The sequence below is a fragment of the Crinia signifera genome, chromosome 5, assembly GCF_055691185.1.
Source record: "Crinia signifera chromosome 5, ASM5569118v1, whole genome shotgun sequence".
Taxonomy (NCBI): domain Eukaryota; kingdom Metazoa; phylum Chordata; class Amphibia; order Anura; family Myobatrachidae; genus Crinia; species Crinia signifera.
This window is the reverse complement of record NC_139221.1, coordinates 115,345,971-115,372,641: the sequence shown is the minus strand read 5'-3', so window position 1 is coordinate 115,372,641 and position 26,671 is coordinate 115,345,971. Positions and strand designations below refer to the sequence as shown.

Sequence of the window (26,671 nt, the reverse complement as noted above, 5' to 3'; positions counted from 1 at the left end):
GGCTGCCCCCAGCCCCCGTGCACCCCTCGTCCAGGTGGTGAATGGATTCCGCACACAGGCATCCATTCACCACCGCTGCTGTCTGCAGAGTATAGCAGACAGCAGTGCAGGCTGTGTGTGCCATGTAAAGGGACACAGCGTGTCCCATTTACACCGCCGCTGACCCGTCGAAGACCCGGGATTTTGCGGCGGTGTAAAAGCGGCTCTGCTCTATGCTAAATTCTTTAGTAGGAGACAGAAAACCCTAATTATTATCCATCGCTCCTTCGTGTGCCTATGACATGAGTACATATATTACACATTACTTTTCTCCAGGATACTGAGATTGCACAATGCATACTCAAAGGGAATAGATGGTCATTTCATCTGACAGCTACCAAATATATTGTGGCACATGTCGAAGGTTTACTCTAATGGTAACACAACATATTCTTTGCAAGAGAGTTAAAGATTTGTTGGTTTAAGTAATTCAGCTAAGGGCACTTGTAAAATTATGGAGGAAGTATATATATTTAGGATGTATTATAAATAGGATTTTTCTGTATATGCAGCTATGACTAAAGTAAATTAGAGAAGAGAATGCCTGTTGCCATGTCATACATGCACATATTAAATAACTGTATATAATCATTTTAATGTGCATGTACCCATGTTAGAGCTATGCTGTTACTTAGCAATTCATGAGAATTGTTTAATAGAGTATTAGAAAACCACTGCACTGCAAACCATCCACCGAGTTTATTTTTTAATTTTAAAATTTTTGCTTTCTGCCATCCCACAATTCTCCAGGTTTCCAAGGTGAATGGAATAACCCGATTATCATCATTGGGTTCTAATGCAGTCGGTGCCAAAAAGACAAGAGAAGCGAGACCTTCACCGTCCAAAACTGTGAAGTATACTGCAACGGTGACTAAGGGAACGGTCACGTACACCAAAGCCAAGAAAGAACTGGATAAGGCAACCAAACTGAATCACAGCAAAACCAGTTCATCTGTTCACCACACAATCTCAGGGACCACAGAAAGCAGCAATGCAAAAACTCGTAAACAGGTGCTATCTCTATCCACACCCAAGCCCAACTGTGCCACTGGTATTAACTGTGTCAAGGTGAATGGCAAGTTGAACAAAAAGACATGCACTAGGGAGGAGGGTAGGCAGCTAAGGGAGGGACTGCGTTACTCAAAAAGACGTTTGGAGGAGGCAAACCTCCCCAACAAGGCACAGCCTTTGGTAAAGAAAATGAAACTATCCGCCAGCTTGCCAGAGGTCAGAAGCAAGAGGTTAGCGGCGGAAAAAATGGTGCTTAATGGACACATAAAAAAAGAAGTGCCAGAGAAGATGCTGGAGAGAAACAGGCCAAAGCGGGCCTCGGCAGCAAAGAGCACACCAGTTACACAAACCCGGAGTAAGACTGAAGATGCCGGCTGTGAAAATCGCTCTACCTCGCAGACAGATTGTTCGCACAAACCTCCGGACTCCCCAAAACCAGAAAAAGTTGCTGGGAGGGCCAGGTGCGTAGCCATGTGTGAGATCCCTGTCCTCCGACCTTCTGCCAAGGAGTTCCATGACCCACTGATCTACATAGAATCTATCCGTGCCCGAGTGGAGAAGTATGGAATGTGCACAGTGATCCCCCCAACAGACTGGAGGCCAGAGTGCAAGCTGAACGACGAGATGCGCTTTGTGACACAAATGCAACACATTCACAAGATTGGCCGACGCTGGGGTCCAAATGTGCAGCGGCTTGCCTGCATCAAGAAGCACCTCAAATCTCAGGGCATCACCATGGATGATCTTCCACTTATAGGTAAGGGTAATATGGTGACAAAACTGCATGGATTGTTTATCCATCTATTCTGCCTTTACTTTCGTTCTCTCTCAACAGGCTGATTTGAAGGGAATCGACAAAGTCGTATTTGTGTTGATTTAATATGCACTAATAAACTTCCACTCTTTCTATTTTTATCCTCTATGAAAATGTTTTCTCTAATAACTTGAAATGCCTGCTATAGGATTGCATTATGTAGTTCCTATGTACTATCCAAGAATATTCCTAGTGTCGCTGTGGGAAACCTAAACTTATCCCTGCAAATAAATATAAATATATATATATATATATATATATATATATATATATATATATATATATATATATATATATATATATATATATATATATATATATATATATATATATATATATATATAAAAATAAATATATATATATATATATATATAAAACTTGTGGGGTGTCCGGCACTCCTCGCTCAGTTGGTGTTCGTGCCCGGGTGCCTTCCCAAGTAGCCTTGCAGCTACTAATGCAACCTCCAATATACTAGGCGTCACTCCAGGTCTTAGGTGAAAACGTGATGTTTATTAATCCTTCTAACGGTCAACGCCGTTTCGGGCAGTCGCCCTTCGTCAGGACCAGAAGAACACAAAATTCACTGTTGAATTTTGTGTTCTTCTGGTCCTGACGAAGGGCGACTGCCCGAAACGGCGTTGACCGTTAGAAGGATTAATAAACATCACGTTTTCACCTAAGACCTGGAGTGACGCCTAGTATATTGGAGGTTATATATATATATATATATATATATATATATACCTCCAATCCTTTACAGGAATAAACGGCACTCTGAAGACTGATTAAGTTATCAACTTATATTTTCAAAACATAGCAGGAGAACGTTTCGGGGTATGAGCCCCGTCCTCAGCTCCGACCTACAGCACACAAACAGAGTACAATACATACATTTATACTCACAAGTCACTTTGCTTGGCCCAGGAGCCGCCGCACACGCCGTCTCATCAGCCGGAAGTCGTCATCACCGGCATCCGGCGTGACCAGCAAGCTGCGTTGCCAAGCAACCGCTAGCCTGCGTGTCACTACCAGGAAGCCCAGTGACACGCATAACCCGGCAAGGAGCACGGGCGTGTGTGACTGCTACCCCCAGGCCAGCCTGCAACTAGATACTACAGGGATACGGAGGAACGGCACCAGGTCCTACCTGCAAGTGTGGTGCGGGGTCTAAGAGGCTGTCACAAGAGAGAGTGTAACGCTCATCTCGATCTCACCTCTAATCCCGTTTCCATCTGACTTACAGCGTTGAATCTGGGCACTCTATCATCCGGGCGTCCCTGCAGAAAAATACAAAAAAGAATTACATACAAAAAGATTTTATATCGGGTGTGAGGCAAAATGCCATAAATACAGCAATGAGAAATATCCCAGAAAAAAACAATGACAGAAAACATGAATATAGGGTAAATATCATAAACAAATATACTTAGAGAAACTAGAAATAGACAGCTACCTTCTACATGCTACATGAGACTATTCCAATTTAATTTGTCATTGAGTCCATCAGGCCTGATGGTACCCAATTTAAAAATCCATTTGGACTCAAGGATCAATAATTTCTTAGCCCTGTCTCCGCCCCTCATGGTTTCTTTCACATGATCAATAATAAAATATTGTAGAGAGGAGATAGGATGCTTTTTACTTTTGAAATGGCGTGCTACAGGGCGATCTATCAGCCTGCCTGAATTGGACAGACTAATGTCGGACCTGTGTAACGCCATTCGATCACGGAATGGACGCGTGGTCTGTCCGATGTAGTAAAGACCACATGGACAGACAATCGCGTATACCACAAAAGAGGATCTACATGTGAGGACAAATCTTATGTCAAACATTTTGTCAGAGCCTTGAGTCCAAATGGATTTTTAAATTGGGTACCATCAGGCCTGATGGACTCAATGACAAATTAAATTGGAATAGTCTCATGTAGCATGTAGAAGGTAGCTGTCTATTTCTAGTTTCTCTAAGTATATTTGTTTATGATATTTACCCTATATTCATGTTTTCTGTCATTGTTTTTTTCTGGGATATTTCTCATTGCTGTATTTATGGCATTTTGCCTCACACCCGATATAAAATCTTTTTGTATGTAATTCTTTTTTGTATTTTTCTGCAGGGACGCCCGGATGATAGAGTGCCCAGATTCAACGCTGTAAGTCAGATGGAAACGGGATTAGAGGTGAGATCGAGATGAGCGTTACACTCTCTCTTGTGACAGCCTCTTAGACCCCGCACCACACTTGCAGGTAGGACCTGGTGCCGTTCCTCCGTATCCCTGTAGTATCTAGTTGCAGGCTGGCCTGGGGGTAGCAGTCACACACGCCCGTGCTCCTTGCCGGGTTATGCGTGTCACTGGGCTTCCTGGTAGTGACACGCAGGCTAGCGGTTGCTTGGCAACGCAGCTTGCTGGTCACGCCGGATGCCGGTGATGACGACTTCCGGCTGATGAGACGGCGTGTGCGGCGGCTCCTGGGCCAAGCAAAGTGACTTGTGAGTATAAATGTATGTATTGTACTCTGTTTGTGTGCTGTAGGTCGGAGCTGAGGACGGGGCTCATACCCCGAAACGTTCTCCTGCTATGTTTTGAAAATATAAGTTGATAACTTAATCAGTCTTCAGAGTGCCGTTTATTCCTGTAAAGGATTGGAGGTATATATGCACTATTCGGGCACCTGAAGCAAGCTGCACCATTATTATAACGGAGTGCCGGCAGAAGTGGAGTTGTGTATATATATATATATATATATATATATATATATATATATATTTGACTTATTTACTTTTTATTCCTTACTGAGAAATGTCAGCCAGACTGGTGCCGTAGTCTTTAATGGTCATTTCTCCTCCCCTGAGTACAAGGTACAAATTTGCCATTATTGTTTAGCCATTCCAGAGTTCATATTTGTAAATTTAATTGTGTGTAATACTGTATAAATTAATGAACCATTTTGTGCATGGTTTTACAGTTCTAGTGTTTTTAAAGTTTCTCCACATTCCCTTTTTGTTCATTAGGGGTAGCTACCTCTATCACTTCATCAGACTAAACAGCTTGCAGCCAAACCCTCTATTCTTTTTATCACTGCTTGTGCTATGCATAACCCACTGTCACTCGTATTTCTTTGTGTAAATCCCAGTATTCAAATTGACTTTTTGGCCAGTATTCAATGATTTTTATACACTCACTCGCTGCACATTCTCTGCATTCTGGGGTGCTGTAGGATTCGCTGCCAGCCCTCCCTCTCCCCCTATTCAATGCGTCAGGGGCTCGCTGTAATTGTAAAAACCCCCCCCCCTCGGATGATGGAAGCCTCCCTGTCTGCGCCGGGCGCTGTGTGGGGGAGAAGGAGGGCTGGCAGGGACACAGGCAGCACAGGGTCAGGCCGGGTAACGCTGACGGGCAGGGGGCCCCTACGGTGTATATAAGACCAGAGGCGGGGTCCCTGCGGCGGATGGGAACTAGTAGTTCCCATCCGCCGCAGGGACCCAGTCGCTGATGTCACATACACTGTATGGACCCCCTGCCCACCAGCGCTACCCAACCTGACCCTGCGCTGCCAGACCCCGCTGCATGCCAACCACCAGCAGGCAGGTGTTCCCTGCAACTAGGGAGGAGAAGGAGGGCTGCTCTGGTCCCGCTCGCATAGATGTAATGAGCCGGACCAAGTGCAGCGAATATGTAATGAGCGGCTCCACCTACTGACATCATGTAAAAAAAAAAAATCTAAAATTAAATGTATTGCAGCACATGAATCCAAATAGCATGCCCCTTCCACATAATAAAATTATTGATTTTTTTGACACCAAAAAAACAACAACTTTATATTAAAAGATCACATTCCAGTTCACCTTAAAAAGATGGCGAATGCTAAATGGTGTATCATGGCGAAAATCATGCTGAAAGCACTTCTCTATCCTAGCATTGAATACACTCTCGGCGAATCACAGTGAAAACCCCATTGAAATACACCAGAGAATTGCAGCGAGCATGAAACGGAGAACTGTCCGGCATTCACTGTTTGCTTTCGGCGAACAGTGAACATTGATTAGGGCGAATCAGATTTTCACTGAAAATAATTCACCGCAGAGAGTGAAAACAGCCCGATGCGCCCCCCAAAAAACGGTGAATCCAGAGCATTGAATACTGCCCTTTGATTGCTTTACGTACACTTTTCTTGTACCTTTTAAAAACACATGCATGTATTCATGTGTGACAGACATCTACAGGCACGTTATTGAATTGAGCATTTAAGACTACTCGATTTAACATTTCTTACTTAAAATTAGACTTTTTTTTTTAAGATTCATTTTGAATTTCAGAATATTGATGGAATGCTACAAAGAAACTACAAATTTGAATGAATAGCTAACCCGTTCTGTCCTGCAATCAGATTGTTAGCTTTAGGGACCTTTGCTCAAATGTGACCATCAATTCTCCTAAGGACACAGATACTCAACGCAAGGACCAACATTATGATGCTCATACTGTTCCCTATTCGATGTTTTCTTCTGCCTGTGTTCTTCTTTTCAATAAGTTTGCACAAACATTTCTCGATTTGAAAGGGAGCCTTGTACTAAGATGGCACATAAATAGCAGGCCCAAGATCTGTTGCTGATTAGCACCAAACTATGCTTGTAACTTTTCAATGGATGCTTTATAGTTGATAATGAAACAGCCAAGATCAAGTTATAACTATATACTTGTCTTCCATTATTGTTCCACAAATTCTGACATGGATCTGTGTGTATGATTGTAAGGCAGAGAATCAAACCGATCTTAGATCCTTGCCTATTCTACCAAATGAGGCGTTAAATAGCACAGTTTGAAAAAAAAAAAAAATTCAATTGAATAAGTAGTTGCTCAAACCTTGATTCACCATGTCATTAAATATAAAACAAAATATTATTTCTGGAATCAAAATAGTCAATGTGCGTAAGCTGGATATGCAGTAAAATGTATATAGTAAAGGTTGCTTTAAAGGAATACATGAACAATGCAGTCACCAGCCATTTGAAATCCATGTGCTTGAAAGAATGCTAGCTATTAAATCTTAGCACAAGATTTTTCCCAAGCACATCAATCAGTGTCACTTTATGTAAGATATCTCGGATTGGTGTGTTTCTGTTTAATACCAGATAACCGCAGGTGATCAGCACTAGTGATTTGTCTGCTGGCTTTATATATGGTGCTAGACGAAAACCACATGTAATCTGAAACTGATGCTTGACTTCATGTTAGTACATAGCCCTTTCATCCTTACCCCAACCACTTTTATGTATGTTACATTTTTTTTAAATGTTGTATTCAGATAGTTTTTTTAGGTTTTTCAACTTAAAGAAGTACATTTCACAACCTGGGTGAGACCTGTTTTTCCTTAATTTGTACAATACCGGAGACATGATTCAGTACATAATCAACGTTGGTGCCTGATATTAAGAAACTAGAATTGATTGGCTGTCTAGCGTTTTATTGCACCTTTTTCCAAGTCTGACCTTACACCGAGATCGTGACCTACTGCGATGTTTCGCTGTTGTTTCTGCCCAGTGCCTTTTTTTTTTGTAACCTTATAGAATCATATATTAATGTAATAAAGTCCGTCTTAATCAAGATGTTTGTTAAAGGCACTAAGGTTGGTTGAGGTTTTGAATCATGTCGCTATTTTTACATAGAATGCAAGTGTGTGTCAGCACAGACACTATAGATGGCAGGCACATAGTGTGCCAATGTCCACTGTCTCTCTGATAATAGTGCAACCTTCTTCATGCAACATTTGCTTATTAGCATGAAACGTATGGAAATTTGAGGAATACTTCCTGAATAGTTGAAATAACAAAGGCAGACAATGGATTGAGACAAGAACAAAAGGGCTTTCAAGCTTTGATTATTACCTAATTTAGTCATTAATACAGGGGTTCCCAAACTTTTTGAATCACGGCACCTCGAAGCATCAGAAATCTTTTCACGGCACCTATAGGCTAAAGGTTTCTCATTGAGAAAGTCAGAAACAAATATTAAGTTAAGTAAATTTGTGTTTCTCATCCTTGGGATCTGTTATGTGGTAATGGACGTGATTCTCTGTTTGTCCACAATTTGACTATTATATTGGACATGAATAACTTGAATTAGTCCTTTACCACCAACCCAGGGCACCCCTGCAAGTCCCCTAAGGCACCCCAGGGTGCCACGGCACACAGTTTGGGAGCCACTGCATTAATAGATTTTCTGTATGCTGACACTACCATGCATATACCATATATATATATATATATATATATATATATATATATATATATTATTGTAAAATAAGGGCTGTCACAAGTTATTGGTGGGTGTACGCAAATATTATGTGCATCGCATGCAAGGATGGGCGGATTGGTTGGTGGGCGGTTTAAAATCAAAACAAAACCAGACGCATTCTGAATCGTACTGAATTGTAGAATCAGAATCGTATAAAATGAGAAAGAATTGAGAAGAGAAGAAGCCTGGTCCCTGTTTGCAATACAAGGATCAGAGATATTTTACAGTGGCAGAGTTCTCACTTGTGACAACCCTAAGCACATATTCGGGGTTCTCTAAGAAACCACTAGTATTTTAAAGGCTGTAAAACTGATCTCTCTCTCTGTTTCTTCAAATGTGCCTAATAGGCAGTCAAGAATCTTTTCACAGCGTTTTATCCTGACAGAAGACGTGCCAGCTAAAAGTGCCGCTGGGTGCTTTTACGATTCATCTTTGTAATCATTTCTGTATGGAATCATCAATACATTACCACCATGCTGACACACAGGCAGAATGGGAGTGTTATGTATTGCTAATCTTGGGCAAATTCAGCAGTGAAGCAGTAATCAGAATAATGATCTCCAGAGTGTGTCCAAAACCGCGTATCTTGATCTCTGCTGCCTAACAGTGTGGGGAAGATACCTGCACGCACCTCTGACCATTCCAGTTGTCCAGAAAAATTGCTACCTCCAAGCAGTAAAAGGCTGCCGGACAAGGTATCTCTCACTCCTAATGTTAGTCAAGACCTTTTGGGATGTGGTAAGTCAAAATATGAGACAAAACGACTGGAAAAGAAATGCAAGTCAATCCTCTTATTAATTTTGTTTACATGTGAGCATCCTCACCTGAACGTGAGTCTGAACTCAGGAAATTTTGCAGTTGATCACCCATGTTCTCCTTCTGATTTAGAATATTTAAGCATCCTCTGGTTTCCGTGCCCATTGAAGTGCTCACTGACCATAATGTAGACAGAAGCACCAAATGCACTGAACAGAATCTACTAGCACCTCTTACATCGATGACTTCTGATTTGTAATGTACCACAATTTCAGTACTTTTGTCTTTACCACAAACTGTAGTCATTAGGCAATACAAAGTCTATCGCACAGATGCCCTAGATTCTCAAAATGATTTACTTTTACAGCTTTGGAAGAGTTTAGTAACCAAAGGGAGATGGTATTAGCTGTCCTATCTAATGAGAAATGCTGCTGTTGTTTTCCAGGGCCTTATGTAAGGTTATTATTTCGAAAATAACAAGCAAACAGAGTTGATTTTAAAAGTTTCAGTACAAACCAAAGATTAACAACTTCTGTCACTTACACAATCTAAACATGGAACTAAGCGCCCAGCTAGTCACTAAGCCAGATTGTTAACAACACGTTAGGAATTGCAGCGCTGAAACTTTTATTCCTATGAAGTCATGGACCTCAGCACTGCATTGCTTTTTTATACTTCCGTAAGGAACAATCATTTCTATTTTGTAATTGTGATTTTTTTTTGTTTTGTTTCCCTCACAACTTTAACATAGGAGGCTGTGAGCTAGATCTGGCTCAGTTTTTTCAACTCATAAATGAAATGGGTGGCATGCAACAAGTGACGGACCTCAAGAAGTGGAACAAACTGGCAGATATGCTTCGCATCCCAAAAAGCGCACAAGACCGACTGGCAAAGCTGCAAGAGGCCTACTGTCAGTACCTCCTTTCCTATGACTCTCTTTCCCCAGAGGAGCACAGAAAGCTGGAGAAGGAAGTTCTGCAGGAGAAAGAGAGCCTTGAGAAGAAGAAAGGTCCACTGGAGGGGCATGCCGAAAATGCATATAGATTACATTTGCTCCCTAGATATGAGCCCAAAAATGGATTAATTAATGGAGTGGTGCACCGCAATGGCCTCCGTGGGAAGTTGAAAGAAATGGACGTTCCTCCAAAAAATGGCAGAAGGAGGTTATTTGCTCAGGAAAAGGAATGCACAGAGGAGCAGCCTGAAGACAAAACATTATTTGGTGACCTACACAAGTGCATCTACAAAGTGAGTGAAGTATTTATGAGGAAACTAAACCAATACAGACTATTGCTCTGACAGATCCTATAATGCTTAGAATGTGGCTTTTAATCATGTTTAATAGTTTTTAGGGATATCATTTTAGCATATGTTTATTTTGTAGACTAGTCTTAGGATATAATACTGTCCAGCATCCATAGCCTTATATAGTGAATTCGGACCGTACCATGACAATTGAGTAAAAATATCCCATATGACACAAAAACAAAATCTGTAGCTCTGTATCCTTTCACTTTTCAACATACTGTAGGTTGACAGATTAAATCATAACTTCTTTTTTATAGGTTCTCATAAAAAGTAACTTAACTGGGAGTTGACGGGATTTATCAAGTAAAAATGTCCTTGACAAAATGGGGGAGAATTTGGCTTGTGCTGTACGTGACAACTACATTTTATGATAATTTTGTTGGGTATAAAGGAGATATTTTTTTTAATCTACCTTAAAAAATATACCCATTTAATACAAATCAGTATTAAAACTTTTTAAAAAAGTCCTGTGGTATGGCCCAATAATATACTAAGTTACATCTGGCAGTGAGACTCTGCCTTGCCTTTCCAGTACTAAATGGATGACAACCATCTAGCCAAGACTAGTCCAATCTTGCTTTCCTAAAATTGCAAGATCGTGTTGTGCCATCCTCCTGGGCACATGTTTCAGGGGGCAGCATGGTTGCTACTCTGAAGGCAACCTTTTCCGTAGTCTGGAGAGTCCGCCCCTGCTTACAAAAGTACTGGACACATCATTGACCTCCCTCTCCCTGCTTCCTGGGGGATGTGTAATAACATGCCTGGAGATTGAGGGTTCCAGGATAAAATGCCTTTTTTCCCTACTAAGGAACTGATAATAACTTGCTATGGCAACTTGTACAGGAGTTCTGATCGCCTGTGTGTCTGCTTTTGATTTACAAAACATGGAAAATAATATTTACTCAGCAGAAAAAAAAAAATAGAAAAGTCAAAGGGATCATTAAGCAAAATTTCTCTTTCACATTTGACTGACAGTATAACACTGTTCCACAGCCAGACAGGCTCAATGGAAAATAGGCGTGGTGCAATTGTTGGTGTATATTGTATTTTTCTTCTGATGGATTATGACAGGTATAAAATTGTAAAAATTACACTCCAAGCTTAAACACTGTAGTCTGGTAGGAAATTTCCTTACAAACCAGTCATTGTTAGACTACATGTCACTGGCTTCTAAGTTAGTAACCGCTGTTTCACAGGGTGCTATTTTTTTTTTTAATCTTTTCTGTGACCTAATGGCCATCATAATGAAGATGGATTAATAACACACAGTATGATCACATTTTTTTGGGTTAAAAACATGTCAAGTGTCTACCCGTCCAGGATGTCACTATTCCACAGTGACCCAAGTGGGCTTACCACTTTGGCGTATAAAGATGATCTATTACTGACTCCTTATACTGCATTATAAGCGGTTTCACCATTGCACTCCTGATCTATCACCTGGAACCTGTTACTACAGGAGGTATGGTTGACGATGTGTTTCTGCAGCACATCCTGGATAGTGAGGCCTAATTCTCCCACTTCTCCTATCCGACGTACTGTGAACCAGTTTGGTCACAGGGCAAACCAGAAACGGATACATTTTTGTCACCTATCTGGCTACTAGTAACAGAATGGTACTCTTAACTTAGTTGGGCGCCCATCGCGGTGATCGCGGGCATCGCGGCCAGTACATTAACGGCCGCGACGCGATGCCCACGATCACCGCGATTTCCCATAGGGTTCAATGTTAAATTTAGTGCTGCCCGCGATTTTACATTCAATGCTTCAATGGCCGCGATTTGGCCATAGGAATCAATGTTAAATGGGCTACAGAGCCCAAATAGGCACAATTAACACTTAAATGTCCCCCCAAATTTGTAACGCCACCCCACGATCCACGCCAACCCGAAGCGTGGCGAGCGCAGCGAGCCCGCGAGGGGCGGCGTGACGCGTCCTCCAAGCTTTTCATACCCCCACTATCCACGTCGGCGTGGAGTTGAGAATAGAATAGTGTGGCGAGCGCAGCGAGCCACCGAGCCCGAAGCGTGGCGAGGGGACGTGGATACCTGTGAAGCCCGCGTAGGGCCACGTTTACCTGTGAAGGTATCCGCGTCCCCTCGCGGGGCTCGCCACGCTTCGGGCTCGGTGGCTCGCTGCGCTCGCCACACTATTCTATTCTCAACTCCACGCCGACGTGGATAGTGGGGGTATGAAAAGGTCGGAGGACGCGTACCGCCGCCCCTCGCGGGCTCGCTGCGCTCGCTACGCTTCGGGTTGGCGTGGATCGTGGGGTGGCGTTACAATTTTGGGGGGACATTTAAGTGTTAATTGTGCCTATTTGGGCTCTGTAGCCCATTTAACATTGATTCCTATGGCCAAATCGCGGCCATTGAAGCATTGAATGTAAAATCGCGGGCAGCACTAAATTTACCATTGAACCCTATGGGAAATCGCGGTGATCGCGGCCATCGCGTCGCAGCCATTAATGTACTGGCCGCGATGCCCGCGATCACCGCGATTTCTTTACCCACGACGCCCGCGATGGAGATCGTGGGCGCCGTGATAGGTAAAGAGTACCAACAGAATACATACAGATGTAGGTGTCTTTGATGCAAGTGCATTATTCTTAGCTTCAATAAAATGTCCTGAAATGGATATTCTTCCCACTTGATCCAAGAATAGCATGAAGATGTTCTTAGAAGTTCAGTTGATAATGTTCAAAATACAATTTCAACAGACACACATTGGCTGCACATATATTAGTCCCCTGTCTCGTCAACCCAATTAAAATGTATTCATATTTATGATCTTTCATCAGGAAATTATACTTTCCAAATAAACTCTATTGACTGCAGTCAATCAGTTATACACATTTTCACAGTATTTACTAATTAATACACAGAATATTTAATCTATTTGTATTTAAACCATAATAGACAGGATTTAGGTGACCAGCGGTTGGGATGCCAGCAGTCAAATGACTGACAGCAGTATTCCGAATAGGTAAATCCTGTCAGGCGCTGGGTAAAGAGTGCTTACTCTCTCCACCTACCCCCTAACCCTGCTTGTTCTTAACCTTAACCCTCCCAGTTAGTATTTAACCCTTCCCATTAGGGGAGAGCTAGGGTTAAGCACTGTGATGCCGCGCTCCCGCTTCATCTCATCGCACAGTACAAAAAGTATGTGCTGCACATACTTTTTGTACTTGCTTTTCATCACATCGCATCGCATTGCATGCACAAGGCATGCAATGCGATGGATGCTATTTAAGCCCGGAACGCACGCTGGTAACGCAGCATGTATGAGCAGCTTTAGTGTCTGACCCTCCCCACTAGTGCCTGAGCCTGACCCTCCCTTCCCTAACCTAACCCTACCTCGCCTTCACTTTGTTCTGCAGGTCATTGAGAGTCTTGACATGTGTAGAGAAAAAAGTTTCTCCGTGCCGCTGGTTTCCACGGCCACACAGTAATTCTCCTATTTGTAGTCACCATCCACTTACTTGCATACAATGTTATTGAGTGATAAGAGATGGGAGAAAAATGAATACAAATAAAAAATACAATAAAAGATGTATTGTTGAGTTAGAACAATGGTGGTTTATTATTACAAAGATAGTGGTTTTCTGTAACCTTCAGCCCTGACCCTACAGTGGTATAATACAGCTAAAATAATAACCAATTCTAGTTTTGTCATGTAGACCATGGCAGTTTTGACATTCTAAGAATTTGCTAAATGCTGTTTAGCATTTTCCGTCTTTATCTGTAGGAGGAGAATGTGTGTATGTGATTCTCATTCACAGTCTGTGTTGTCCACAGGGAAGGTCCATGTCTCTCACCACCTTCTTCCGGACAGCAAGGAACGTCATGAACATGTGTTTCAGCAAGGAGCCAACAGTAGCAGAGGTTGAGGTCAGCTGCTGCCCTAGTAGGAGTACTTAATGAGTAGCTGTAGTAAGGCATTGCGCATGATGACATACAGAAATTAAAAACCCCAACATTTCAAACTAAGGGGCAGATTTAACAAACGAATGCTAAATTGTTCTCCAGCCAATCGGCTACTGCCATTGGCTGGAGAACCATTATTCATTTACGAGTGATAACAAAAATATCACTCGTTAAATCTGCCTAAATGTTCTAATCTAGCAATGTGCAATCTGTATAATTAACCTGAAATTATATGCTATAAACAGAAACCTGTACTGGTCATGTTAGCATAGCATATTTGTATTGTGTCGCAACACTAAAGCTGGGTACACGCTGGAGCAACGGGGAATCGTTCTGACATCGAAACTAATTTCCAGCAAGCTAGAATGTGTGTACACACTGGAGCGATGTTAATGAAGGGCAAAACGATCACTGTTCCAACCCTCATTAATATGCATGATGTCGCTAGGTTTAATGTGCATCCAATCTAGCGTCATGTGACATTGGGAGCTCGCATATCTCGCATAGACATTGAGCGATATGTGTGATATTCCGATTCAACCGACCGAACAGCATATGGCCCAGTCTGTACCCGGCTTAAGGGGAAGATGTACCAAACCTAGAGAGAGAAAAAGTGGAGAAGCTTCTAACTGCCATTTTATAGACTGCTAGGTGAATGATAGCCAGAATCTGATTGGGTGCAACATCTCCACTCTCTCCAAAGTTTTATACATCACCCTCTGTAATACACCAAAAAATATAACATATTAAAAAAAAGTGCCTCTGAATGACAGCTACCCTGTCACCAAATAAGGTGATTCGGTACTTGTTTCCTATCTGGGCGCCCAGGTTTTCTACGTACGGCACCATAATGAAATCGCATCGCATCGGATTTGGTACTCGATGATGTACGATGGTATACGATGCGATCCGATTCGATTTCCCATAGGAAACAATGTGAAATGGCTCAATTTAGCCAAATTATCATAGGAACAATAGTAAATGGGCCAAAAACACCCCTGAACATTGAAATGTCCCCCCAAAAGTAGTTGACGCCACCCCGCCATCAACGTGAACCCGAAGCGTGGCGAGCGCAGCGAGCCCGCGAGGGGCGGCGGTACGCGTCCTCCGACCTTTTCATGCCCTACTATCCACTAGGGCGTGGAGTGAGAATAGAATAGTGTGGCGAGCGCAGCGAGCCCGAAGCGTGGCGAGCGCACGCGGATACCTTCACAGTTATACGCGTCCCCTCGCGGGCTTCCCAGGTGTCCATGGCGACGCGGACACCTGGGAAGCCCGCGAAGGGACGCGTTTACCTGTGAAGGTATCCGCGTCCCCTCGCGGGGCTCGCCACGCTTCGGGCACGGTGGCTCGCTGCGCTCGCCACACTATTCTATTCTCACTCCACGCCCTAGTGGATAGTAGGGCATGAAAAGGTCGGAGGACGCGTACCGCCGCCCCTCGCGGGCTCGCTGCGCTCGCCACGCTTCGGGTTCACGTTGATGGCGGGGTGGCGTCAACTACTTTTGGGGGGACATTCCACTGCTCTGTGGGTTTTTTTGGGGTTTCTGGCCCATTTACCATTCTTCCCTATGCTGATTTGGGTAAATTGATCCATTTAACATTGTTTCCTATGGAAAATCGAATCGGATCGCATCGTTCAATATCGTGTATGTGTATTTGTGGTATCCGATGCGATGCGATCCGATTTTTATACGGAGAATAGCATGGTGCGCAATTAACTTAGCGGGCGCCCAGATAGGAAACAAGTACCGGTGATTCTATTATATTGCCCATTGTAGGGTATTACTGGTGTAGCTTTTAAATAGGGAATTACTGTATTATATAAGTGCACCTTACATGAACCCCTCCCATCAGTGTTCTACATTATGTCTCCTGAAATCTTTGTGTTGTACTAAATGGTGTTCCTGCACAATCTGGTTGGGATATACACAACCTTTCTGTATGACATTTACATGTATAGGACCACTTATACATTTTTTTTAGTAATAATGTTTTTAACAGAGCTTAAATATGAGTTTGAGTATTTTTTACTCAAAAGCACTAATACAACTAAATTACAGCTTCATCCATGCTTCTATATACTGATATATTACCCACAATTACCTTTGTGATCTTGATGGTTTTCCTACTATGATGGTGACTGTATGATGTTGATCAAGATCATGTTAGCCTAATAGATGCAGCAATCTAAATTAATCGTTATCATGTATTTGTAATACCCCGTTCACACTGCACAAATAACCCGGGTCCAACTTGGGTTGTTGCCGGGTCAACCGGGGCGACTGTGCGGTGTGAAAAGGCCTTTTGATAAATCCCGGGTCCATGCAACTTGGCAATCCGACCCGGGTTAAAAGAATGGTTTTACCAAGGTTTGACCCAGGTTGCTGGGCAGTGTGAACGGGTGAAGACCCGGTACCGTTCACACTATAGTGAGGAGGCAGCATCCGCTCCAAGTGCTGCTTCTTCTCCCGCCCCCGGAGATGCTCTGCCCCACCCTCCCGATGACGTCAGCTGCTGGGACGGACCTGTGTCCAAGTCCCGGGTGCGATCCGGCATTTGCGATATGAAATGGGTATAAGGTGTCACAAAACTTTACAGAATGAGAAAAAAATAGATGTACATGTTGTGCATAGGAGGTGAGGGTAAAGAAGGTTCTGATCTTGTGATTGCTCTCTTCCTATACACCTTTGTGAGGGTAGAGTATGCTACAATGAAAGTAGATTCTGAGAAAAAAACTTTGAGAGACTGTGCTCAGGCAGGTAGGTAGGTCGTTTGTAAGTGAAAGAACAGCACTAGTGAAGTATTGGAGGTGGGAGTAAGAGATGGTTATCAGAGGGAAGGCGACCTAAGTAGAGGTAACCTATGTATGAATCGTAGAGGTGTTGGGAAGTAGCTTGTTGGTAGTTTAGATACCCAATTGCATTGCAACATATAGCTCCTCCTCCCTTTCAGAAATATAATGACTCGTCTACTGCTCAGGATGTGAAATTCGAAGGAAACCGGTTTCCTCAAAGAACTCCGCCTCTACATCAATAACCAGTTCTTAAAACATTTGGTTCAATACATTTATAAATGGTAGCAATAGTACTTCCAACAATGTGTCTATATTAAAATGTAAATAATGTAATTATCTTTGCTGCATTAGCACTTGGTATGCTCCTGTTACATATTCATGTTGTACCTGCACTGGATAATACCATTTAGTTTTGTGGATGATCAGTACCAGATGCTTGTTAGCCTCTTTGCTGTACATGATGCATGTACTCATGTTTGGCTGCCTGAAGCTTCTTGAACAGCATAAATCTAAGTCATATAGGATTGTGAAATCTGAAGGAAACGCAAGAGCCCTAGCATTATTTTAGAGGTTAGATTAGGACATTGTATAAAACAAGCTGCTTATTATTATGTTCTTGCCATTGTGCCATAATGCACTAGTGACAGATTGGTTTTAATATATATGAATATAAATAACATGTGACTTGTGTGCGCTACAGCTGAATATATATTAGGAAACCTTATACAAGAGGTAGACCTGCAGTCTGCAGCAGCCAGTCTGTGTTTGGCTGGGGCCTGACGCCTACATTGCCTTACAGGTCCTCACAGCTGGGGGGGTGATTGAATTGGGATTTTGATTAAGTTTCTGTGGAATTAAAGGAATACATTTTGACTGAAGTCAGCTGCAGTGAAACAATAAACAGAAGGCTAGTCATGACTAGAACAGCCTCCAAATATATTAAATACAAAGGCGCACACAATATAATCTGGGTTCAGTCAGGTTTGATTGTCCTCACTCAATCAGTAACCTGAAATTCTTTTTCTTGAACTCCATAGAAATAGTTTACAAAAAAAATGGTTCTCTAACACTCATAATATAATACATTAGCCTATCAACAGGTTTTGAACCCTTTGAGTACCAAGTCAATTTGTCAAAATAGGCGTGAAAATTACAAAGCAAACTTTTTATTCATCATAATGACCAGTAATGGTTACCTTCTATAGGAACAATAATATTTTTTGACAGGTTTTGTATTTGAATTTAGATAACAAATGTGAGTGACGCTGGAATTTTTTTATATTTTTTTAACGGAATATATTTATTGAGAAAATTTTCCACAGAACAATCATAAATGGTTAGGGAGGGTGGGAAGACATAGGGAAGGGAAGGGTAGGGCAATACAGCAATTCACATACAGGATAAAACTATATTATCGCTCTACTTACATATGCAAAACGTACATAGGCAGCAATACCAATGATAACCGAGAAACGGCCATGGACCTCCGGAAAGCATTATTTATACAGTAGTTTCATTTCATTTACACGGAGACAAAAAATAATGGGAAATCTGCAAATAATATATATTGTGAAGTCAGAGGCCATAAGTCATGGGGGGAGGCAGCACCATGGAAGGACAACCAGGGAGACCATTATTTCCTATACTGGATAGATACTCCATCTGATAAGTATCCCAAACAGCAGAGGTTATGGTGGCCATGGAAGGGACAGAAGTACACTTCCAGTATAGGGAAATTTAGCATTTAACTGCATTTATAATGTGCCAAATTAATTGTTGTGTAGGTCTATGATTTTTCTAGGTTTGTAACATTTCAGGGTAGTGGGAACATTGACGCCTGTGACACGAGTAATAAGCCCTTGTGTAGCTTTCTAAATTGGTGCTAGTTTGGGACATGTCCAGAAGACATGGAGGAAGGGATGCCACACCCTCTCCAACATAAATTAGAAGAGGAAGGAAACAGTCGTTTTATAAAAAAAAACGCCCCTGCCCCGCACATTTACATACCAGGTGGTGTGTGTGGGAGCGGGTGGTGCGGCAGAGCTGGGAGCAGGCGAGAGATCAACATACCGGGAGCTGCGGCAGAGCGTTGAATTGTTGGCAGTGAGAGCAGGGGTGCTGCCGACGGGCGAGTGCTCAGGCGCTGCCCGGGATTGGACTGTCCTGTCCAGTCTAATCCTGAAATCCCAGTCATTTTTGGGCCAAATCTCTGGATCCCGCAGATCCCTGAATTGGCTACCCTAATTAAATCTTTCATTCTTTTTCATATTAATCTGATTTGTTTATTGTCATGATCTTATTGTCGTCATGTGGAAGCTTATCAGGTGGAAACCCTGTGGGCAGTGGCAATTGAAAGCTTAGCAAAGAATTCTAGCCATTTGCGTTCGCTTCTTAAGCGGTTGTGGTTAGAGACACAAACATGGAGCATATTACACACTGGTGGTTAGGTGAGAGAAGTCATGTAAGTGATCTCTGCTGTTAGTGACCATTACACCCATTCCATTATTTTGAGTCCTGGCATTCTGTGTACCACATATGTTTTCACGAAGATATGGCATAGTTTATCTTCTCTTAAGTTACAGCCACTGAAACATGTTAATAGCCATAAATGTGCACATCCCTTTTGTGATCCATTTTTACATAATACCGATGATAGTTTGCTTCTCATTCATTTGTGCTGAAAAGATGAAAAAAATACATTATTAGGATTATGTAGTGCTGTAGAGACTCTCTCTAATGATCGCACACAGCTATCTATTAGTCTGTTCATTTATTTTGTTCTTCACTACATGTTGCAAGAAAAAAATATGACCGTAGTTTTCTTCATTTCAGCAAGAGTATTGGCGAGTTGTTGAACAGAAGAGTTGTCATGTAGCTGTGCATTGTGGGAAGGTGGACACAAATACTCATGGCAGTGGATTCCCTGTGGGGAAAGCCGAACCCTTTTCACGGTGAGTAAATGGACATGAAGTGCTGAATTACACTGAGCAGTACAGAGATTTACAATGCAGCTTGTTCATTTGCAGACATGGATGGAATCTCACAGTCCTTCCCAATAATTCAGGATCGATCCTGAGACACCTTGGTGCTGTGCCTGGTAAGTAACTGTGGAAACATTATAGTATGACACTAAATTAGTAGTCCTCATAATTACTGTGCTACTAAGGGTATTTTATGTGATACACCCAGACCCTTCTCGCATGCATAGCGGCCTTTATTAACATTGTATGCATGAACAATTGTCCTCAGGACAGTTCTTCTGATAAGAGTTGGCCCTTGTGTTCTGAGAACTTCTGGGTTTATGGCCCAGGAGTTCTGTTGCACATAGCTGGTCTTTTGAATAAACAAGGGGGGGGGGGGGGGGTGTGTTCTATCAGATCCGGGTTCCTCTCTGGGCCTTTGTGTGAAAAGAATCTGAAAAGAAAGCTTTGCTGTATTGTGCTGTACAGTGCAGCATGCTGCGCTCATTCGCATCCCTGACTGCTCCCATAAGAATCTATGGACCCCAATAAAGTTAATGCATTGTGGGATTGTATGCATAGCCTATATCCTGGCCACGTATTACCGCAACAGCATAAAGGGCACATCTGTATTGATGGCTTTGCCTACAAGGCACAAGAGCCCGAAAGCTTCAGTTTCCAGGAGCTTGATACATATGTGGATTGCACCAACCACTGAAAACAGATATAGGTAGGGGAATTAAGCTTTAAAAAAAATCTATTGCATTGGAATGGACCAGCTTGTGACCATATAGGATTTCTTAACCATCCTGTCCACTTATTACTGATTATCTGCTCAGGGTTCTCTCTTACCATTAGTAACCGGCTATTACTGGCCATACCTACTTATGGTACCTGGCCGACTACAAGTGCCAACTGCTTTGTATAGCTGCTGTTCAGCATTGACTCAGAGCGAGGAGTTCAGTACAGGATAGCCAGGAATAGGCTACTCACCATATTACAGCATATAGTAGGTGCTGGGCAGGATGTTGTTTGTTGCTCATATGTAGACCTTACAAGGGCTACATTTAGAAGTGTTGATACACAAAGCCGGCAACCAAGAATGTGCACACTTGCATGGAGCTTTGCCGCAATCTGTATACATTGGATACACATAGACTGATGTAGGTTATCAAGCCCGCTGCCTCTTAGCAGGTTCACTTCAATTCACGCATGTATAATTTGAATCATTCCCAATGTTGTCTCATACTTTTACATTGTACTTGGCAAACGTGTCCCTTTATAGTTTTATATAAAAAAAACAAAAAACTTCATTTTGTTTTAGGAGTAACAATTCCTTGGCTTAATATTGGCATGGTCTTTTCTACCTCATGCTGGTCTCGAGACCAAAATCACCTTCCCTACATTGACTACTTACACACTGGTGCTGATTGCATATGGTAAGTCCTCCCATCTTTGTATATATGTGTGTGTGTATATATATATATATATATATATATATATATATATATATATATATATATATATATATATATATATATATATATATATATATATATTTAATGTGTTGTCTGGTATTTGCAGTCTGTCTTATCCTAGTAGTGTACAATATGTAATGCCAATACATGTTTCTCAATAGTTTGTTAAGCTTCCGATATCATGAACACACGTAAAATAAATCAAAGGGAGAGTTTACAAAGGAAAGCTGCTAGCCATTTTATTGGTTTACACTGGATCTGTGCGTCCATGGGAACCAGTAACACTACCAATCAGTGCTTGCTTTGTGTTGCATAAAACATTGACATTGTTATATGGATATATACACATTGCATTCACAATACCAGGATTTATGCTGTTGTCATGTGATTAAATATTAAAAATGACTGATTAACTTTTCATAACTAGCTATATTTAGGATTATAAGGACACTGAAAGTTAAACAGAATACAGCTCTATTTGTGATATAGTAGCTGTAGAACATAATAAAGTGAAGCAAATTACAGCAGTTATTATTATCTGGCCATGCATGGTTGGATGAGGAATCTGGTATTTGTACCTATTCACTTGTTACATTGAGGGGGAAATGTATCCGGCCCTAGAGAGAAAGAAAGTACCAACAAATCTGATTCTGTCATTTTATAAGCACAGCTGGTAAAATGATGGTTAGGAGCGGTTTGGCACTATCTATTGCCAATGCTTGATATAGCTCCTCCTGAAAGTGGTGCATTGAATATTGAAGTCCAGTGTACCTGTTTTATTAATACACAGCTCATTTAGTTGGGATCTGTCATACTGTTAACCATATATTTTATATTATATAAATACATTTCTCTATCATCCATATGGTATACTGGGGTCTCAGTATGATGGGGTATAGAGGGTCCTCTGTAGGAGACAGGCACATATAAAATCTTCAACAGGGTGTACTGGCTCCTCCCCTCTACATTCCAACCCACAAGCCAATTTAGATATCCTCTCCAGGAGAAGATGCACACTCCTGGAGCTCCAGAGAAGTAGAGAATGGTACAAGAGAAGAACTTTAATACATAGCTGTTCTACTCATAGAGTGCAGAGACTTTGTTAGAATATGACTGTGTAACCACACTGACTAATGTAAAGTGACCTTGGTGTTTTGGCTTCCTTGCACTGAATATTGTGTATCTGACTGTGTAAATGATGTATCACAGGTATTGCATTCCTGCTGAGGAAGAGAGCAAACTTGACAAAGTGGTACACAGTCTACTTCAAGCCAATGGTACTCCTGGTCTGCAAATGCTTGAAAGCAATGTAATGGTAAGTCTTAGCTATGCCACACCATATGGAGGAGTCTTAAGCTGGCCATACACTGGGGCGACTTCTCCAAGCAGAGAAGTCGCCCGTGATCGGGACCTTCCTGGGGGGCAGTATTGTATGCAATATTTGGTATTCGGTCCTTTCCCATACAATAAATTGCATTTGATGCCAGCCAAGCCTGCTGGCAGTGCGACTCGCACGGGACCGCTTATCGCATTGGACCTGCTGTGAAGTACATGCGATTTGGCTGATGTATTTAAGTGATTGATAGCCGCAATTCCATAAAAGTGACCAAATCGCATGTTTGTGGAGTACCTTTAGGGCAGGTCGATGTAAGAGTGGACACATGCACATCATGATTGTACAATGATGCTCCGTTAATACGTCTTATGTGTTTTGTCGCTGGAGGACTTTGCAACATCATATCAGTTTTATTTGTATAAAACATAATATTATACAACTTGAAATAGTTTTGACACCAATTAACAAAACCATGTAAAACTCCAGTATGGGCGTGTTCATTATAAATGATACAGTTGCGCATATTGTCAGAGCTTATGAAGCATGGGACAGCACATGAGTCATTGATTGGTAATGGAGAGTCACGAGACAAAGACTGCAATCTGGGGAGATGTACCAAACCTTCCATCTATCATTTATCTACTACCGTACATTCTATAACGTGATATCTGGAAGCTGATTGGTTGTTATGGGCAATTTCCCCATAGTTTATCCTACCGGTTCTTGCAGATTTCAATATCTTCTGGTGTTTTAAGGTCAGTTGGTAATTACCGGTATCCTGGAATGTTGCAGCCGCGCTGTTTGCAGAACTGAACAACAAGTGCATAATAAAAGGCTTATTACCCCTCAACAGCCCATATACCAAATTAGATGCGCTCACATTGAACAATGTGATATTAGGACCTCCCCTCCCCAAAACATTATTAGCGCCCGCATTTATTAAATAGGATCTGCCAACCTCACATTACAGGGGAGATAATTCTAGCATTGGAGAGAGATTTAGTAGTTGTCCTATGCGACCAGTCAGCATATAGTTGTCATTTCATATTACATATTACGGCTATAAATCCCCCCCCCCCCCCCCCTCATCACACACACACACACAAACACGTATATTGTGTAATCAAAAAACAATGCTACATGCGCACACTCTTATCATGAATCTTCTGCTTTTCTGTGCGCTCTCTGTCCTTCCTCCTTAGAAAGGGAGGGACCCACTGCTTATCCTTTCCGATTGACCGGGTGGTTTAAGAGCAGGATGAATTAAAATATATCGCTGCATATGCATTAACATTTGTGCCTAGCATCGCAGTGCGGTGACTGAGCCCCCCGTGGTACCTCTGATGTGGTGTGCGCGGGTCTCTGTCACCTCCCTGGGCACCTTCTCCTCCCCTGATGCTGGGAAGCCTAAGCAGGCTGGTGCGACTTCAGCAAAGCCAGTGACATCTGTGCATCAGAAATTTTAACGGGGATATTCAGTCCTGGGTCCCTGGCCTGGTTTTGGCCCGCTGCTCGCCTGTTTATCGGCAGACGAGATTCAATGTCCCGTCTGCCAATCAGGGGAAAGGGGGCGTGTCCACAAAAACCGGTTGTGGATTGTTGAGATATGGCCGTCATCTCGACAATCCATGACCATGCTCGGCAAAACAGGTTCGCACAGGCTTTTAAAGTCGGGTCCGTGCTGACAAGATGCCTCTTCAATGTTGGTGAAAAGACAGCATTGAATAGGTGCCCGCTGCTATTTCCCCATCGGATATAGCGACGGGGATTGAATACCCTCCTTAGTGGATACATCCTGTGTTTCCACCTTCCTTACTCCCTGATATGCTTGTTTTGATTCCTTGGGGTACAACCAATTCCACGCAATTTAATGGGTTGGACATACTTTACGGTGGCCCCGATTCACACAAAAGTGTTTGCTGACCCATTGTTCTCCGAACACTTTTGTATGAAGCCGGGCAGATTTCAAGGGTGCGAGTTAAAGCTGCTATTGCCGCCGTTGGAATAGGATTGACCCCCCTTGAATAGTACACCCAAATATACTGTGCACACGGTCCAGTTTATTAAATGCAATTCAATCTTTTTAATTCAAATCGCATAGCATCTAGTTCAAATCGCACCTTGTTTATTTTCTCCTGTGATGCAATGCGCACCCCAGCAAGGAAACCTAGTATGCACATGCAGGTATTATTGTACTACATTGCATGCTATTGTACTACATACTATTGTAGTGTGGTAAAATCTCATGTACCGGTAGTTCAAATCACACAGCAGACTTTGTATATGCTTACATTGCTTCTAACACACATCTCACAGTAGGGTAGATGTATTAATCCTTAACAAGAGATAAATGCAAGGATGATAAAGAGAGATAAACATCCAGCCAATCATCTGCTAACTGCCATGTTACAGCCTGTGTTTGAAAAAAGTCAGTAAGGAGCTGATTGGCTGAATGTTTATCTCTCTTTATCACCCTTGTATTTATCTCTTGTTAAGGCTTAATACATCTGCCCCAGTGTGTGGGCAGTCCTAAATGCTGAAAAACTGACAAAAACAGTAATTCAGATATTGCCAGATTTTTGTTCCAACCAGCAAGATTAAATAATAAGGGGATTATTCGAATTCCTTTGCATGTTGTGCGCAGGCACATTTCTGCGCATGTGCATCTGCCGGGTGCGTGTGGTCACTGTTCGCTGGACACACGCCCCCAAGATTTGGGGGCGTGGGGTGGCGGCGGATAGTTTCGCCCATAGGAACATGGTAATTGACCCTTGATGTGGTTGCCAGGAGTGGGCAGCTGACATCACCGTATGTCAGCTGCCCACCCACTTCCTGGCGAATGTGCACGCATATCTAAGGCATATCGGCGGCCATCGAATGATGTGGGTTTTTCTACATAGCCTGCGATTGAATGTTTTATGTTAAACATCCAATGACAGCCAGTGCGAACAGACGCGGCGTGCGAGGGGGCAGCATTTGGTGGGCAGCAACTGGGGGACTCGCACGGCTGCAAATTCACAGCATAGCGAATCAACCAGAATAACCCCCTAAATCTTTAGGTGTATGGCCAGCAACAAGATCATATATTGTATAATCAGCCTTTTTATGTTTTTTACACCCTGTCATTATAAACAAAATGTCCGTAATGTCTGCTTGTCAGAGGAGATTTAGCAGCCTATTGTGTGGAAGGATTGCATGTATAATTGATGTGTAATCTAAATGACATGTGTCTCCCTGTAGATCTCCCCAGAGGTGCTTTGCAAAGAGGGGATCAAGGTGCACCGTACTGTACAGCAGAGCGGACAGTTTGTCGTCTGCTTCCCAGGATCCTTTGTGTCAAAAGTGTGCTGCGGCTACAGTGTTTCAGAAACTGTACACTTTGCTACCACCCAGTGGACAAGCATGGGCTTCAAAACTGCCAAGGTATATACTGTACTGCACATTAGTACTACTCCTCCTGTACAGACTTTACATGCCCATAATTTCTAGATCTCCAATCCGTTATTGTGGTAAACGAGGCTATTTTCTTGTACTTGACGCTCAAATATATGTTTCTCCAAAACAATAACAAAAAATTATTTTCTCATCTTTTTGTATAGGGTATTAAAATTAGAGATGTGCAGTTCGGATTTGTTCGCTATCGGCTGTCACATGTTGTGGATAGCCAATAAAATATCACTTTGAAATCCAAGCCAAATCCGAACCGCAAATCTCACTTATACCGCAGCAGTGGTAGCTACACAGCAATGCCAATCACCAGTGACTGCTGTATAATTACTGGTTGCAGTAGCCATTCACACGGCCCCACCAGCAGCTACAATTGTTACTCCACTGCCTTATGTATTCGTTGTTCCTCACAATGCCCATGGCCATCTTTACCTTGTGTTTCACTTCATTGTACAGTATGTATTTCTAGAAATAATACTTTAAAAGCTAGTATACACATATATT

The 26,671-nt window shown here is 42.3% G+C and overlaps 1 protein-coding gene across 1 annotated transcript in view; it reads left to right on the top strand.

Annotated features, from left to right (window-relative positions):
* JARID2 (jumonji and AT-rich interaction domain containing 2) overlaps positions 1 to 26,671 on the top strand; it is a 149,994-nt gene that overhangs the window by 110,504 nt on the left and 12,819 nt on the right. Inside the window, exons 7-14 of the mRNA XM_083187885.1 lie at positions 790 to 1,807; positions 9,667 to 10,163; positions 14,021 to 14,113; positions 19,779 to 19,897; positions 19,973 to 20,043; positions 21,231 to 21,345; positions 22,594 to 22,699; positions 25,961 to 26,143. Coding sequence (XP_083044011.1) covers positions 790 to 1,807; positions 9,667 to 10,163; positions 14,021 to 14,113; positions 19,779 to 19,897; positions 19,973 to 20,043; positions 21,231 to 21,345; positions 22,594 to 22,699; positions 25,961 to 26,143 — 2,202 coding nt within the window. The remainder of the gene's footprint in view (positions 1 to 789; positions 1,808 to 9,666; positions 10,164 to 14,020; positions 14,114 to 19,778; positions 19,898 to 19,972; positions 20,044 to 21,230; positions 21,346 to 22,593; positions 22,700 to 25,960; positions 26,144 to 26,671) is intronic.